This window comes from Gorilla gorilla, chromosome 2, assembly GCF_029281585.2.
Source record: "Gorilla gorilla gorilla isolate KB3781 chromosome 2, NHGRI_mGorGor1-v2.1_pri, whole genome shotgun sequence".
Lineage (NCBI taxonomy): Eukaryota > Metazoa > Chordata > Mammalia > Primates > Hominidae > Gorilla > Gorilla gorilla.
This window is the reverse complement of record NC_086017.1, coordinates 205,516,064-205,534,625: the sequence shown is the minus strand read 5'-3', so window position 1 is coordinate 205,534,625 and position 18,562 is coordinate 205,516,064. Positions and strand designations below refer to the sequence as shown.

Below are 18,562 nucleotides of genomic sequence, written 5' to 3'. Positions count from 1 at the left end.
CCGTACATGCCAAACACAGGGCTGGATGCTGGGGAGACATCGATGAATGAGTTCTTCTCTCTTACACATACACAGTCCAGCAGGTAAACACTGTGCTGTTACATTGCACAAGTCCAGAGGATACCATTCACGTTGTATTCTTCAGGAATATGGCTCCTTGGCCTGGCCTAGGATCTCTTTCAGGTGATAAAAGTTCAGAATCTCCATCACCTACAAGATAATCTGTATTGTTTATCATGTCTAACAAGACCCTTCCTTATAATCTGATCCTGTCCTATCTTTCTAAACCTCCATTTGTAATTATTCCTCAAAGGCTATCACCCCGTGCACCAGTCAGTTTAAATAACTTGTTTTCTTGGCATTTTTTAGGATCTCTCACTATAGTACCTCTGCATGTGGCAGTTCCCCTGCTTGGGTTTCATCTCTCTATTTTCTCCCTAACATTTTTCCTCTTACTGCTTGTTTGCTTGATCAAGTTTACATCCTTCCGGTCTTAGATCAAGAGATAGTTCTTTTCTGAAGTCTTTTCTGTTCTTGGTTCTCCTCTCTTTCTCCCTGGTGCCATTGGTGACCATTTTGTTTGATATTTGTTTGCTTACTTATTTGTCTAGCCTACTAGATGTGGTTCCTTAAGGTTAGAAATTTCATCTTGTACCCTCCAGCATTTAGACCACTAGTTGGCACATGGTAGGCAATACCATTCTAACACATGAGTTTTTATGAAATCAAATTGGCAATAAACCAGAATGATTATTGCTAGAATGCTAATTTAATATTTACAGATTTATTTGAAAAATTAGGATACTTGACAACATCTTGGTTTTCTGATTTAATTTACCTTTTTCTAGTCAAGCAGTAGTTTGGGGTTAGATTTCAAGGAACTGCTTGGCTAGAGTGAAGACACTGTTTTAAGTTCATTGGTGAACATGTTGGTGAGAACTTTCTGTCTGCTGAAGAATTAACCTAAGTGGTCTCAAACTAAAACAAATACACAGAGGTATTCAACCCAAGAAGAATGGATGATCTGTAGGATGGTAGCGTCTGCCCCAGCTCTGTCTCTACCTGTAGCACTCATTGCAGCTAATCTGTAGGAGTGGATGAAGTGAGGTGGAAATACTTCTGGGGGGCCCAGTCAGGAAGAGACTCCTAGACTCTTCTGGGCCAGTCTTTCTGTGCGATAGAGTGTCCACTCCCCGTATTCTCTGCATACTTCTTTTAAAATTTTGTTTCTTAGTGATTCATCTTAGGTTAACAGCTATGAGAAGCTGTCACTAATTTATGTATTAACTTCTGAACAGAAGGATCCTGATTAAGAGGAAGAGGAAGGGTTGATCTGAAGAACATAGTGCTGTGGTGGAGGTTGTGTAGAGTTCCATGAGGTCACTAAGGGACCTGGGAACACAGGATATTGGGAGAGCTGGGAAAGGGGAATAGGGATGAGATGCGGGAGCATGCCAAAGACAAAATTACTTTGTTGTCAAATTTTGCCCGGAAAAAGAAGAGGGATTCCACCCCTTCTTCACCCAGTCTTGCCCTGTCTCCTTTATTCAGCTGCACTGCTGGATGCTTGCCTGGTTCCCAGCCTTTAAGGTTTTTAGTCTGTAAGTTCAACGTTGTTGGAAAAGTGCTCTGATACCTGCAGAGGTGGGAGAAAGGTGGGGGCAGTCCTCTGCTAGGAGGTGGAAGGGACAATCAAAGCTTAGTAGCTTGAGCTGGTCCTGGAAGAGCAAGTAGGAGCTCTTTAGCCAGACTAAGAGAAGGGCATTCTTGGCAGAAGGAATATTCTATATAAAGAAGTGGAGTCAGGGAACAGTAGGGCTCTTTGAAGAACTACAGATTGTGTTCTAAATGAATGACATGTAAGGTTTGTAAGGGGCGAGTGATAACCACTGATGAATGGCAGATGGTGTTGACAACTAGGCGGGGCCAGAGTCTGTAGGATCTTACATGTCTTGCAATCAGTTTTGACTTTGACCTTGGAACCCAGTTGGGGCTCCCTTCCGCCCCAGTTCCTCATGGCAGGGAAATACATCATGTTGTGCGTTGTAAGACTTCAAAACTTTGCTAGTGAGAGGCCTGCTTAATATTGTTTAATCTAGTTCAATTTAATTGTTAAAAAAAAAAAAAAACAACAACTTACTTTGAAGGTACTCTTTTACCAGTTTGGGAATTGCTACTACAGACAATGGGAAGCTACTGAAATTTTATGTAGAGAGAGAAATGGTCATATCTGGCTGCATACAGACTTGAATGAGGGAGACGAGGGCTCAGGACCTGAATCAAGGCAAAGCTGATGGAGATAGGCATGGTGAGGTGGATTTGAGAAGGGTGGTCATAAGATGAGTGGCCGGTTGGATATAGGTGTGAGGTAGGAAGAGTTCGGAGGTGACTTCTAAATTCCTGGCTTGGCTTTTTAGGCAACTCATACTCATTAAAGGAGGAGGGGGAATTGGTGGTGGCTGGGTGGTGGGGCAGAGTTTTTGGAAGAAAGAGAAAATGAGCCTATTGAATGTTAGCTGTCTGCAAACATGTAGTTGAATCTGTGGGTCTGAAGCACATGAGAGATCAGTGCTGAAAATGTGAATTGGTAGTTGCCATCGCGATGGTCCAGTAGTGCCACCCCTGGTGAGATTGTTACAAAGAGAAGAGCCTGAGGAATATTAATAATTAAGAAGTGGGCAGAGGAAATGGAGGCTTGGTAACCTGGCTACCTGCCTGGCAACCCAGGCTAGTGTAATGTGAACTGCAGCTCAGCAGAGTTGTAAGAGGTAAAATGGGCATTTGTGGGCTATCTTAGGAATCTAGACACTATTTTCCTTATGGAGAAATGTATTTCAAGTACATGTGGAGTAAGAATTGGTTTTTAAATGAATTTTGTTCCTTGAAAGATGGTGCTGCCTACGTGTCATTCCTTAAATTTGTTGGTAAGGCTTTTTGATGTAAAGTCACCCCATGCTTGACTTTCTGGTGAAAATGAAAAACACTAATCTTGGTTAAGTGAAGATGATTTTTTCCTGGTTTTGAAAGGCAGTATTCTGGTAAGTAAGAGTAGATAATGCCCATCAAAGTGTTGTGTAAACTAAATATTCCCATACAGGCGTCACTATTGTGGTTGTTATAGTGCCTAAATACATTGATTGTGGGTGTGTGTGTGCGTGTGTGTGTGTATGTGGTTCTTTTTAAATCCTGGATAGTGGCATACAGGACAATCATAGGAGGTTAGAAAGTTAACATTTTTATGATGGTTGTGCCGTGAATAAGGTGATTAACTTCTTCAATAGCAACTTATATTACTGTATTTTTGAAATATTTGTTGAATGTAAATGTTACGGCCTTTGTATTGTCTATGCTGGGTTAGCATGGGTAGGTTTCAGATTAGACAAAGGACTCAAGTAGAAAAACCCAAATTCATGTAACTTAAAGTTGACCCAAGTACCTATGAGTTACATTTATACATTTGCAGGATTTTACTTTTTGTACAGAATAGCTTCCTAGTGATTTTGTGCTTCTTTGTGGTTGGATTTTCAAATCAGAATCTGGAAGAGTGAAATATGAATCATTCTGTAGTGTATGTAGATCATGAGGAAAACTAATTTTGCTTTGTTTCAAATTGTACAGTAATTCTGAAGTGAACCATACAGAAGTAATGAAAAAAATTATTTTTAGGTTTGCTATCAGTAAGAAAAAACAAACATTTCTGAGGTTTATATGTTTTTAACACACTGAAGACTTGGAAGTATAACCTCTGGAAAATTTTCTTCCACTCTTCTTTTTTTCTTCTCTACTCTTCCCTATTCCTGTATTATTCCCTAGCCTCCCCTTTTTCTCATCCTAGCTTTTCCTCTCCACCGTGCTGTGCTATTTCAGTATCTTTCTATGCAGAACGTTACTTTTTGTTGTGTTATGCAACTACAGTGTAATCTTTTTGAATACTTTAATTAGTGATTTAAACTCAACATAGTCTTAGCAACAGTGCACGTTACTTAGCTGGCATGGCCATAGTCTGAGCGGTGTGGCCAGTGTGAAGCGTGAGTGTGCAGTGAGCACCGCATCACAGCAGCCACTTGCCGGCAGCAGCTGTAAGGTTGTATCTAAGCAGTGTCTTGATTTTAGCTATGGTAAAATGAGAATTCATGAATGTTTAAATTTCAGAGACCATCTTTAATTTGGTGACTGAAATGTCAGCAGTTATTTGAGATTTTTATTAATAGCATTACAGTTTCAAATGAATAGTTGTTAATTTGCATTATAATGGAAGACATTAATTTACATATTACTCAACAAAAACTTTACCTTAACTCTGAACTAAAAAGTATAATTTTTAGTTTGGGGGAATTAGGCTTATTTATCATTTGGTTTGTTTACACAAGCTGTTACTGAAACTCTTGATTTGTCAGTTTCTATTATATTAAGTGCCCATGCCACATGATTTCTTTTCTGCTTATTTTAACATACTCCTATTTCCAGCTGCTTGGGAGGCCAAGGTGGGAGGATCCCTTGAGCCCAGGTGTTTGAGACCAGCCTGGCAAGATGAAGAGACCTCATCTTTATGGGGGAATTAGTTAGGCGTGGTGGCTCAGGCCTGCAGCCCCTTCCTGCTCAAGGGAGCATCCCTTGAGCTCAGGAGTTGAGGTTGTGGTCAGCTGTGACGGTGCCACTGTCTTCCAGCCTCGGTGACAGAGTGAGACCCCATCTCTTAAAAAAAACCCGAAAAACTCTTTTATTTATTCTAACTAGGTGTTTTTGCTTTTAAATACCCACTGTCACCCCGCAAAGGAAAGAAAGCACAAAACTTTTATACTCTACTTCATAAATCTAAAGATGCAGAGGAATTTGAAGAAACCATTAATGGTAGCCTCTGCCTTGCAATACGAGATGATGTTAACAGTTTGGTGTGTATCTTACACCTTTCTCTTTGGTCTTTTAAAAACACATATCCACAGAGTTATTTGGTTGCTATAAAAATAGTGTATTAGACATATTCCTTTTTTCCTGTTTTTATATATTACATAGCTCTATCTTGGTCTCTACACATAGATTTAACTCATTCTCCTTAATTCCATAAATTATTCATCTATTCTTCTATTGATGGACGTTCAGGTGGGTTCTAGGTTTTTTCCCCCTGCTGCAAACAGTGCTGCAATATACATGTTTTGTTCCTATGTACCTATATATGTATTTGTCATAGATTTTAAAAACTGGGATTGTTGGATCAAAGTGTATAGGTTTTAAATTTAAATATCTTCTGAGATCAGATGAGATTGGCACGTTCAAGGTGGTATGGCCGTAGACAAAATTTAAGTATCTTGTCAATTGGTTTTTTAAAAAGGTAGGACAGATTCACTCCTAAGACCAATATATAAGGTTGCTCCTTGTCAGGTTTTTTTTTTTTTTTCACCAATTTAATGGGCAAATAATGTCTTACCATATAATTTTACACTTTAAATACATCGTCTTGTTCTGTAATAGGTTCATTTGCTCTTTGTTATTGTTCTCTCCCTTGCTTTACAACTTTGCAAGATTCCTAAATTCTACTTTCAGACTAGAATGTACAGGGAGTGTTAATATAGCTGTTTCTCTCTGCCCCATTATCATTTGTTTTGTGTTTTATTGCGTACATTAATTTTTTGTTGAGACACATGAATGCAGGGCATCTTTTAAAAAGGCAATTCTGCTTTCCATGTCACGATCTCCACTGGTACTAAAATATATAATTTCTCATTAAAATTTCAACTTTTATTGTAGATTCAGGGAATACCTGTGCAGGTTTGTTACATGGATCATATTGTGTGATGCTAAGATTTGGGGTATGATTAATCCCATCAACCAGGTAGTAAGCAGAGTACCCAGTAGGTACCCTTGCCCCACCCCTTCCTTCATCTAGTCATCGCCAGTGTCCATTGTTCCCCATCTTTATGTCCATGTATATCCAATGTTTAGATCCCACTTACAAGTGAGAACATATAGTATTTGGTTTTCTGTTTCTGCATTAATTCGAATGCTTAAATAATGGCCTCCAGCTGCATCCGTGTTACTGCAAAAGACATAATTTTATTATTTTTTATGGCTGCATAGTATTCCATAGTGTCTGTGTGCCACATTTTCTTTATGCAGTCCACTGTTGGTGCACATCTAGGTTGATTCCATGTCTTTGCTATTGTGAATAGTGCTGTGATGAACATATGAGTGCATGTGTCTTTTTTGTAGAACGATTTATTTTCCTTTGGATTTATACCTAGTAATGGGATTGCTTGGTCGAACAGTAGTTCTGTTTTTAGTTCTTTGAGATAATTTCTCATCTTTAATCATTCTTGATCACTTCAGATAACTGCAGCAGTTCTATTTATTAAGTCTTGTTGTAACTCAGCCTTTTTTCCTTACTAATGTTGGAACATCCCCTAGTGGTGAAAGAGTGTACCAGCAGGCCATGTACAAAGGCTATGCTTGTGTAGCTCAAAACCTTTTTGGTTGATATTTATTGTAGAAATTATTCTATCTGCCTTATTTTAATGGAGAAGAAGTTGAGACCAGCGTGAAGGAACTTGCATCATAGTTCATGTTGAATTAATTGTTATTTAAGGAAAAGTTAAGGTTGACTGTGTTTTTTTTTGGCTACTGTGCAACAAAACTTTTATTAACATTTTGAACATGTTCAGCTATTACTGAAACTGGTCATTTCTAAATTTAAATTGGGGCAAATGGCTACGGTGCAGAGTTAATGCCGTCATTGGGCACTGCGAAAAGGAGACTGAAGAACTGACAGCCATTCCTCAGATGGCGTCGAGGTGCAGGGTTGACTCTGGATGTTGTAATCAGAAAGAGTGTTGGTTGCCTGCAGCAATCAGCTGGTTGCCTGCAGAAATGAGCCTCTTCTGGTCAGGGGGCATACTTTCTTTACTCTGAATCTTGGCCTTTACATTCTCAGTGGTGTCACTGGGCTCCTCCTCCAGGCTGAAGGTCAGGGTCTTCACAAAGATTTGCATTTTGTTCTGTTAAGTGAAGTCAAAGATACTGCAAATTGCTAGTCACCTCCAGCCACCTGAAGGCCACTACACTGTTGCTCGACAAAGCCAGCTACTGAATCTAAAGTTGACTCTTGTGCTCTTTTCATTTATGTTTGTTTGTTTTGGGGATGAAGTTGTAAATCCTACTGTTGTAATGTAGTAAAGAACCTGGCATAAGATGCACACTTAATACTTAGATGAATTAGTTTGATAAAAATAATTTAGGGCTGGGCGTGGTAGCTCACGCCTGTAATCCCAGCACTTTGGGAGGCTGAGGTGGGCAGATTGCTTGAGTCCAGGAGTTTGAGACCATCCTGGGCAATATAGTGAAACCCCATCTCTATAAAAGCACAACAAATTTGCTGGGTGTGATGGTACACACCTGTGGTCCCAGTTACTCAGGAGGCCGAGGCAAGAGAATTGCTTGAACCCGGAAGGCGGAGGTTGCAGTGAGCTAAGATTGTGCCACTGCATTCCAGCCTGGGAGACAGAGCAAGATGCTGTCTCAAATTTTCTTTTTCTTTTCTTTTCTTTTCTTTTTTTTTTTTTTTTTTTAGAATTTGCTGCTACTTACGCTGTATTATAGGCACATGCTTTTTCAGCTGGGCCAAAATGTAGAGGAGATAGAAATAAATCTAATTAATAGAAGTATACTTGTTAAAGGAGCTTTCAGGATGACAACTTTCTCTTGCCTGGGGTAAGATGCAGGCAAAGAGAATGGTCTGATAGAGCACCGTGACGTGCTTCAAAGGTTCCTACAAGTTTAGAACTCAGGGTTGGCCATGCATTGTAGAATTAGAAGTTTAGGCATATATTCAATCAACTATTCAGTCTTCCTTCTGGAAGGCATTCAAAAGGCACTAATGTCTCTTCCTCACTCCCACCCAGCCCAGAGGTAGCCATTGTCACCAATTTATTGATGTATTTGCCTTTTTGATTATCTCAGGGGTAGGTGCCAGTTTTCTCTCTAAGCCATTTTACTTCTGCCAGTTTCGAATATTCAGTCTGGAACTTATCACTGTTTCCTGTTGCCTGCTGCAGCATTTTTCATCGTAGATAGTAGTAATGTTTTGAAATCTATCTAGCAATCATAAGAGTCTTAAAATTCTTAACCTTGAATGTGGAATTTTAAAAAGTTACATACTTTTTAACAATTTAGGGGAAAGTATGAAAGTTTTAAGAACAGAGTAGCTTGAATAATTGAAATAGAAAATCAGTGACATAAGTGGAGATTTTGAGAATGCAAACTGTTTTATTACATTGCATATAAATGATATTTTGCACATTCTTTTTATAAAGAGAGAGTAAAATGCACGTATCATTTGTCAGTCCAAAGGTAACGTCCCCCTTTTTGCCAAATACTATACAATTAGACAAAACTCTGTGGGATTTCTCTGAATAAAAGGGTTGATTTTGTTTTTTAAATAGCGTATATGATCAAAGCGATAAAGTACCTATGCAAGAATTAATGGTATAGTGTAGGCTAAACTCTTCTTCATATTGATCCTAATGTTATCTTTCCTAATTATAGCTTATTTTGTTATAGCTATCACATTGTTTTGTAACATACAAAAAAGTATAATTATACAAAGACTCCACTTTACAAATGTAAATACAGTCTTGGTTTGGTGTATATTGGATACAATGGTCTTCCTTAAGCCTAAACACAGAAACAAAAGCATATTATAAGAGAAAGTCCAAGATGGGAAGTGATAAAGTGGGTATTGAGTAGAGCTTTGTTAAAATTTAGCTGGTATCCTTGTAAAATTTCCATGTATTCATTAAATTATATTATGTCATTCTTATTTTTAGGAGCTGACTTGAAGTTTTAAGTTTTGCCCTGATAAAGAATTGTCACAATTTGGTTATTACAGTTGGATGATTCTGATTTTTAAAAAATTCTTTTTGTATATATTTGTATAGGTATTAAAATTGAAATTGTTCAGTGACTAAAGTTAAGGCTTTAAACGTATTGGGGCATATTTTATTTCAACAGCAAAAAGTAGAACTGATTTTGAACTGTACAAGGTTATCTTCTCAGTTACTGTAAATTTTACAAGTTTGAGAATAAAATAATATTTAGAATGCTAGCTGTGCTGTTTATATTTCAAGATCATTAAAGCACTCTTGGCTTGTGTGGTCTTTAAAGATGGGTTTATCAAATCTTTATTTAACATTGGTAGGTATGTGTAATTCTCAGAAAAAAAATCTAGGACTGCAAAACAAAGCGGGATAATTCTTTCTCTCATTCAGCAATACAAGGTGTCACAGAAATCTCAGTGAAGTTTTAATTTTTAAAACTCCAGAATTATATATGTTATAAACTTAAACACCATTGAGAAATTCAGTTACTTGAATTTCTTTTATACTTATTTATTTTTGTGAGTTTTTTTTTCTTTTTTGAGACAGAGTCTCACTCTGTTCCCAGGCCGGAGTGCAGTGGTGTGATCTCTGCTCATTGCAACCCTCCGCCTCCTGGGTTCAAGCAATTCTCCTGCCTCAGCCTCTCCCTAGTAACTAGGATTACAGATGTGCACCACCACACCTGCCTAATTTTTGTATTTTTAGTAGAGGTGGGGTTTCACCATGTTGGCTGGACTGGTCTCGAACTCCTGGCCTCATGTGATCCTCCTGCCTTGGCCTCTCAAAGTGCTGGGATTGTAGGCGTGAGCCACTGCACCCAGCTGTGAATTTTGAATGATGCGCTTTTTTTTTGGTGTGTGTGTGTGATGGAGTCTTGCTCTGTCATGCTGGCTGGAGTGCAGTGGCGCGGTCTTGGCTTACTGCAGCCTCCACCTCCAGGTTCAAACGATTCTCCTGCCTCAGCCTCCTAAGTAGCCAGGATTACAGGCGCATGCTACCTTGCCCGGCTCATTTTTGTATTTTTTAGTAGAGATGGGGTTTCACCATGCTGACCACGCTGGTCTCAAACTCCTGACCTCAGGCATTCCACCCGCCTCGGTGAATAATGCATTTTTAATTTTAGTTTTTTACTTCAGTACTGCTGAAGATGGCAAATACTGACTGAAGGAAAAAATTAAATTAAAAATGTATTATTCAAAATTGCTTTGCTTGAACTTTTACTTGATTACAAGTCGTTATTTAAATCACTTTGTGAAATTACCTACTTTGGAATTGTAGGCACGTACATAGACTATCCTTAAAAAAATTCAACACTCTCCACACTCACTATTATAATATTGTTACAGCTCTTGAGAAACTCAGGTTTGAAGCAAAGATGTCTTTGAGGTTTGGAGATTTCTGTGTCTGAAAACAACTGATCTTGTTTTAAGGAAAGAAATCTGACTAACTTTTAGCATGGTATAGGATAAATAGTATACTTTAATTGTTCATAGTAATTACATAATGTGAAAAAATAAGTAAACTTTCAAAAATTAGCATATTTAATTTAGTGAGTTTTTTTTCCCAGTAGCTTCACTTTGTCCCACACTGTTCTTTTTTTTTTTTTTCAACTCACACAGCAAATCAAGTTTATTATAAATTCAAGGAAGGGTTTGGTTAAGCACAATAGCCTATAAGCTCCTTGCTATTTAGATAACATCAAGACTGAGGCATGCACTGTGGAATTGGAACTTCGGTGAGCTAACTAGCTAGGATTTATTCAAATCATAGGAGCTCTACGAGTGACAGATGGCAGAAGGGCACATCTTCTGAAAACTTACTAAATATTGGTGAATTACAAAATTCTAAATTTTAATACCTTAATCATTTTGAAAGCAGTTCAGACAGAACCGAAACAGAAATATTTGGCATAAAATTCCAAATTTTTATGCTCAGTTTTATTTTTAATATTAAAAGCCAGCTTTTGAAAGCCGTGCAAATATCAGGAATTGGGAAGAGTGATGATATAGTGCGATTGGTAAGAAAAATTTCTTCAATTTGTTTTCTCTGATATCGAATTTGACTTGGTTAAAAAACATGTGCTCCAGCAGTCCAGAAAAGTTATACTTCTGTAAGTAATGGGTTTATCAATTTGGTATTAATGCTTCAAATGTCTGATTAGATATATAGTAGAATTGTATTTAATGTGTATTTTTATCTTGATAAGCAGTGTATTTTAAATATGTTTATGTGGTTTTTTATCCTCTCAGAGTCATTGAAATAATCAGGGCTTTTACTTATGTACATTTAAAATTTAAATATGTTTTTAACATACATATGTTCTAAATGTAAGAGCTGTTGGAGTTGTCACATTGGAGTTGACTAAAAGTTTATGTGAAAAGTGAATTCTTGGGTAATTTCCTTTGAGGTGTATAATATATTCAAAGTGAATAATTAATTGGAGGTTTTTAGAGCAACTTTTTATTTGAATTGTTTATTTTTAGCACTTTGGTAAAATTTGCTAAGACTTAATTTGCTTTAAAAAACAACTACATTTTAGAGAAATTACACTCATAAAAAGAGTAATGGTGTAATATGGTTAAAAAATTGTATTTTGAAAAGTATGAAAATAGATTGCTATAGGCAGTGAACTACCTATAATAAGCTCATTTAAAAATAATTAATTGGAATAGTTCTTTATGTGGTCTAACTGTAGAAGATGAAGTGGAAAATATTATGCTGAACTAAGGCGAATGAACTCCTTCTATAGATACTTGGAGAAAAAGTTTTAAATAGTTAAAAGTACATGGGCTTAATGAAAACACTGGATTTTAACGGCAGTTCCTTTCTAAAGTTATAAAACATGCTTATTCATCTATTTATACATACATTCTACATTGAAAAATTTGGATTTACAGGAGTGGGAAGTCTATAGGTTTGTGGGAAATTGATAAAAGACAAGGGTGAAGAAGAGTAAGGTTCAAAAACCAACAGAAGTTTGGTGAATTGAGTTTATGGATAATACCTGGCACATAGTAGATTGAGTCGGTGGACTTTTGAGTCGGTGCCCTACAGGCAGAGTCCTTAATATTCGTGGCCCTCTGTGCCAGAAATAAATGTCTTCTGAAAGTTTTCTTCTATCTAAAAGCTTCAGATGGGTGGGAATTAATTTTTAAATTTTTTATTTTTATTTTTTTAGCGATGGAGTCTCACTGTTCTGCCCAGGCTGGACTCAAACTCTTGGGCTCAAGTGGTTCTCTCATTTCAGCCTCCTGAGTAGCTGAGACTATAGGCATGCACCACTGCACCCAGCTGTTTAATTTTTAATTTTTTGAAAACCTTTTCTATTATCAACAATTTCTACACATTAAAAAGTAGAAAGACTAGTATAATGGACTCTCATGTATCCATTCACTCAGCTTTTAACTTTGCTTTAGCAGTTATCAAACTCATGGCCATCCCCTGGTCAATAAAGATGGGTTTTTTAATTTAAAAAATTTTAATTCTGAAGTAACTTTAAACCTACAAAAAAGTTGGTGTATCAGTGTCAAGTTGCTTATTAAGTTCCTTGATTAGTCTTCTGATACTTGCAGAATCTTTTGTGGTATATCTGCTTATTACTGATACTGGTAATTTGCATCTCTCCTCCCCGTTTTCTTTCATTTTGATGAGTCGAGGTAGCAGTTAACAATTTTATGGATTTCAAAGAACCAGCCTTTTTGGTTTCAGTGACGTTTCCTCTTTCTGTTTTTTTATTTCATTGATTTTTTTCTCTGAATTTTATTTCCCTATAGCGGTTACTCTGGGAGTAATTTGCTATTCTTTCTCTGCTTTTCTTAAGGTGGAAGCTGAGGTCATGACCTTTCTTCTCTCAGATACTGGAATTTAGTGCTATAAATTTTTTTCTAAGTACTGTTTTAGTGGCATGTTACACATTTCAATATATCATTTTTATTCAGTTCAGAATACTTTGTATTTTCCACTTTGACGACTTTGACCCATTGGTGTTTTAAAAGTTTATAATTTTTTTTTTTTTTTTTTTTTTTGAGGTGGAGCCTCACTGTGTTGCCTAGGCTGGAGTGCAGTGGCGCGATCTTGGCTCACTGTAGCTTCCGCCTCTGGGATTCAAGCGATTCTCCTGCCTCACCCTCCTGAGTAGCTGGGACTACAGGCATGCACCACCACGCCTGGCTAATTTTTGTGTGTGTGTGTGTGTGTGTTTTTAGTAGAGATGGGGTTTCACCATGTTGGCCAGGCTGGTCTTGAACTTTTGGCCTCAGGTGATCTGCCTGCACCAGCCTCCCAAAGAGCTGGGATTACGAACGTGAGCCTGCGCCTAGATTTATTTACTTGAAAACAGTTGTATTATTTCAGGTCTTATGTTTAAGCTTTGTTAGTACCAGAGCAGTTTTTGTTTGAGGCAAATTTTATCCCACTAACTAAAGCAAAAACCTGAATACCCTTCCTGATTCCTTGTGGCTAATGGGGTTTTCCACTGTGGTTGGTAAAAATGGGTACGATTCCCAGCCTTTTGTGAGCCCTGGTGGTTTAATTCCCTTAATCATTTTGGGTGGTTCTTTCCCTGGCCTTCGGTAGTTTCTTCACACGCAAGTGCTGAGCGGTACGCAGCTGAAGGCTTGAGGGAGTCCATCTTGCAGGTCAGTCGTGTTCTTGGTGGGTCAGACTCTCTTCTGGTGATCTGACCAGCAAACCTCATTGCTTTGGTGCTTCCCCAGACTACCAGTTTCATCTCCCAAACTCAGGGAAACTGCTGGGCTCCCTCTGAGTTCCCTGTCCTCCCTTTTTTTGTGACCTGTAAAGTGTTTTCCGTCAGTAAACTGGGACAGTTGTAGGGCTTACCTAGTTTGTTTTTTTAATCTCTCAATTATCAGTTTTCTTCATTGCCTGATGTCCAGTTCCTTGAAAACCATTATGTATTTTGTTGTTGCTTTAGGGCAGAAGGGCAAATATGATCCCTTTTGTCTCAACTTGGTTGGAAGCAGAAGTCTCCATATGAGAATGTGAAGTAATCCGTCCCTGAGGAAGCATATTTTAGGTGGTGGTGATTGGAACTGGAGATCAGAATTGGTTATCAAAAATGACCCCATGGGGTGTGGTGGCTCATTCCTGCAGTCTCAGCATTTTGGGAGGCTGAGGTGGGAGGATTGCCTGAGCCCAGGAGTTCTAAACCAGCCTGGGCAACATAGTGAGACCCTGTCTCTATTTAAAGAAAACTAACAAACCCAAACCAAAACAGACCCCGGTGACTACTGAGTGATGACTACAAGGTTCATTTTTGAGCCCTTAAGGAAGAATCACAGGCTAAAGGTTAAGAACCTCAGACTAGTATTCTTTAGCAGGGACAGTGTCAGAGCAAAAGGTCTTTGGTTTATCCTTTGATAGTAGGCCTGTACGGTGTTATTACTTTACACATTCAGGTGATGATAGCCGATCTTCTCTACAGGGAAAGAGGTTGGGCTTATTCTCACCATAGTCTGTAGTAGCAGGCACAGCCCTTGAAAATAACTGCCACCCAAAAGTGCTTTGATTGTATGGAACATTATTATGGTGGAATAACTCTGGTAATATGCTCTAGGACCATTACACTGCCCTAGGTGGAGAAGATCTTGTTACCATGCCCAGAAGGTTTTGTATGGTCATACGGCTTGTTTAGAGGAAGTCGGACCCGATAGTGTGTAAGGTTTCTCCTTTTCCACAATGGCACTGAGTTCAGTATCTTACTGGTTATTTATTTTTGCACCAATGTTTATGTATTCACATACTTGATAAGAATGTCGTAGTTAGGAGTGAAATTATTAAAACGACGTAAGTAACTGTACAGACAGACCCCTCTCTTTTTTGAGATGGAGTCTTTCTCTGTCGCCCAGGCTGGAGTGCAGTGAGATGATCTCAGCTTACTACAACCTCCGCCTCCTGGGTTCAAGCAATTCTCTCGCCTCAGCCTCCTGAGTAGCTGGGATTACAGGCACCCGCTATCATGCCCGGCTAATTTTTGTATTTTTGTAAAGATGGGATTTTTCACCATGTTGGCCAGGCTGGTCTTGAACTCCTGACCTCAGGTGATCTGCCTGCCTTGGCCTCCCAGAGCGCTGGGATCACAGGCGTGAGCCACCACGCTTGGCAGATAGACTCCTCTTATTGGTTGCTTTATGATAGAACACCAAGAAGTTTCAACAATCTTTATGTATGGGGTTACTTTAAAATTCTGCATTTGGTTTTTACTTGGCTGTTAATTTATATCATCTTAAAATAAATAGGTATTGTTACTTAGTGCACATTTTTTAAATCAGTTCATTTATTCAGTAAGCATTTTTGAGTGCCTACCGTGTGTCAAGCCCGCTGTGCACTGGGGTAGATGAGTAGAGGTATGGGATCTGAAACGAAGGCAGTAATATTCCTGCTGTGAGATTAGCCTCATCTAAAGCAGTGGCTATCAAACTCGGGGGGCTGAAACCCATTTACCTTCTTGAAAATTTTTGTGGATGCTAAAGAGCTTTTATTTATGTGGACTATAGCTATTGATACCATATATGAATTAAAACTGATATTTCAAATATTTATTACAAAAATAAAATTATATTTTAAGTAACATTTTTGGAAGATATTTTCTAAAAAAGCAAAAAGTTAGAAAACTGGCATCGTTTTACATCTTGCAAATTTCTTTAATGTGTAGCTGAATGTTTAATATTTGAAATACAAAAAAAAAAAAAAAAGGAAAAATATGTCAGTGGGCTCAATGAATTTTTTCCCTGGACAAGTTTTGTAGGTAGTCAGGAACAATCAGAAGGTTGCCCAGTGGACTTGGAATCGAATGCTGGAGTCAGCTGAGTGCTCTCCAGTAGGGGTAAACCTGCCATAGCGATTGACTTTTGGCCAGGGATTGCCATTTATGTAATTGGTGCTTAGTAAATATTTATTGGATGATTAATAATCTCTGAGAAGTTTTTGGGTTGGTTTCATTGCTAGTGCCATAGCTCTTTACTATGCTACAGTGAATAATTTTGAGTTGTGTGAAGTACTTTTAGCTCAAGATGGTTAAACTAGACTACTTCTGAATCTGTGGAATGAAAAAGGAAGACTCTGTTAGTAGTTCCTCTCAATATAAATTGTCCTGTATCACAGTAGTTGCTAGTCTAAATGAATTAATGAAATATGCCATGTTTGTGGTAGTTAAGTAATACAGATTCAAGCACTGGTATCCCATTGAAAATGTCATTAGAACCAGCTAGCACTTTAGAAACTACTTAAGTGTCATCTAAAGTTTGATACATCCCATGAGCAAGTGATGAATACATCACTGCTTTGGAAGAATTCAAATTTAAACAAAATCTTATTAAATATTAAAAGAACACTTCGATGGTATAAAACAGTGGTCCCCAACCTTTTTGGCACCAGGGACTGGTTTCATGGAAGACAATTACGGGTGGGGAGGGATGGTTTCGGGATGAAACTGTTCCATCTCAGATCATCAGGCATTAGATTCTCGTAAGGAGCACACACCCTAGATCCCTTGCACGTGCAGCTCACAGTAGGGTTTGTGCTCCTATGAGAATCTAATGCCTCTGTTGATCTGATGGGAGGTAGAGCTGGGGCACTAATGCTTTCTTGCCTGTCACTCACCTCCTACTGTGTGGCCCTGTTCCTAACAGGTCCGTGACCCAGGGGTTGGGGACCCCTTGTATAATAGACAGTTGATAGAATGAAGTTATATCGTCTACTAAGATATAAAATAATTCACTAACATTTGTTCCCTTTCTTCCCTCAGTGATCTTCCATTGTTTTGAAGCACTAGATCTTTAAACCACTGTAGGTATGGACAAGGAAGAAAGGAAGATCATCAATCAGGGTCAAGAAGATGAAATGGTAACCAGCTGTTCTAATTTACTTGTGACGTATGAAGACTTTATCTCTGCAATTTATTATTTTAGGGACTAGAAAAAGGCAATTAACAACAGTGGCAGCAGCAGCTAACTCAGTGGGCTTCTTCATCCTGTGCTTTTGAATTGGGATTGTGTAATATGTCTATTAGTTGCTTTTAGTATAATTCTTTTTTTACTTATGGTCTGTTAAAACTTAGAAGAAGTGTGTTTTTGCATTTGGTGATTTAAGAGGTAACATTGGCTAATATAATCCTAAATAAAAGATTTAAATACAATCCCAAATAAAGATTTCTAATTTTGACTTACAAAAATTTTCTAAAATCAGCTTAATAAAAAAAGCCAACTTCAACTTCTCTACTTTTTGTTGGGGGGAGCCAGAAAGATGTCAGGTGAAGTATAAGATGCCCTGTTAAATGTAAAAGTCACATAATGAAGGGAGAAATTTTTAGTATAAGTATGTCTGAATGTTGCATGGGACAGACAAAAAGATTATTATTTATTTGAAATTTAAATTTAAGTGGGCCTCCTGCATTTTCGTTTATTAAATCTGGCAACGCTTGTTGGGGGGCTAACCTGAAACTATGAGACAGTTTGTCAGTGGATCAGATTGATTAGTCGCAGTGGTATTGGGACAATTAGTAAATCATTTGGGAAATAGTAGATTAAAATCTATTCGTCCAAATGTACTGTGATACTCTCGATTATATTGTGCAACAGAAATAACATGTTAGTGGAAAACTAGTGAAATCCTAAAACTGAGTTTAGTTAATAGTAATACAGCAGTGTTAATCTATTGATTCTTAACAAATGTACCAGGAAATGTTAAAACATTAGGGGAAACTGCACAAAGGATGTACAGGAACTTCATAATATTTTTGCAACTTTTCTATAAATCTAAAATTTATTTCAAAATAAAATGTTTATTTAAAAAAAAAGCCCACCTCATAACAAGATAAATTCAAGAAGAATTAAAAAGATATGTAACAATGAAATTGCAGACATTCTAGGGAAGTGTACTAAATATGAATTTACTATATCAGTGGGAAAGAACGTATTAGGCATAAATTAAATATAAAATCAAAGTGTAAATACCAATAAATTTACTTAAAATATAACTGACAGTAAACTGGTCAGAAACAAAATTTAAAGGTAAATTATGGATTGGAAAATATTTACAGTTTATGTGACAAGACAATAAATACCTAGCTGGAAAACAAAGAACTTTGGAATGTGTTTCTCTGCCATGTCATTTTATCATTTGATAATTAATCATGTGGTCGCTGTGTCCATGCAGGAGATTTATGGTTACAATTTGAGTCGCTGGAAGCTTGCCATAGTTTCTTTAGGAGTGATTTGCTCTGGTGGGTTTCTCCTCCTCCTCCTCTATTGGATGCCTGAGTGGCGGGTGAAAGCGACCTGTGTCAGAGCTGCAATTAAAGACTGTGAAGTAGTGCTGCTGAGGACTACTGTAAGTTTATGTGTTTACTTGTAGCTGATTATTTAAGGAGTAAAACAATGTCTTTGTGTATACTTTATTCAAAATAATAGATGAAGGGAACATTGCTGCCTGGATAAAATGAGGAATGCTAATTCTAGTATTTCTAGAGGATTTGTGTTTGAATTGACTATTATTATAGTGATGAGAGTTTAAAGGAATCTTAAAGATGATCAGATTCACCCCCTTCCTTTCATATCTCTTATTGCCCTGAGAGATTAGATACTTGTCTGTTACGGTGCTGGTCCATTAGGACTGTAGTCCAGATCTCGGTCACTAGGCCAGCTGCCTGTCTGCTGTGTGATGCTGATGCATCTCAG

The 18,562-nt window shown here is 37.8% G+C and overlaps 1 protein-coding gene across 6 annotated transcripts in view; it reads left to right on the top strand.

Moving 5' to 3' along the window:
- The window catches only part of ATP13A3 (ATPase 13A3), an 84,811-nt gene that overhangs the window by 9,109 nt on the left and 57,140 nt on the right, over window positions 1-18,562 (top strand). For all 6 annotated transcript variants that reach the window (XM_055382690.2, XM_055382692.2, XM_063704472.1 and 3 more), the window contains exons 3-4: window positions 16,633-16,730; window positions 18,042-18,215. In XM_055382690.2, coding sequence (XP_055238665.1) covers window positions 16,680-16,730; window positions 18,042-18,215 — 225 coding nt within the window. In that variant the 5' untranslated portion in view covers window positions 16,633-16,679. The remainder of the gene's footprint in view (window positions 1-16,632; window positions 16,731-18,041; window positions 18,216-18,562) is intronic.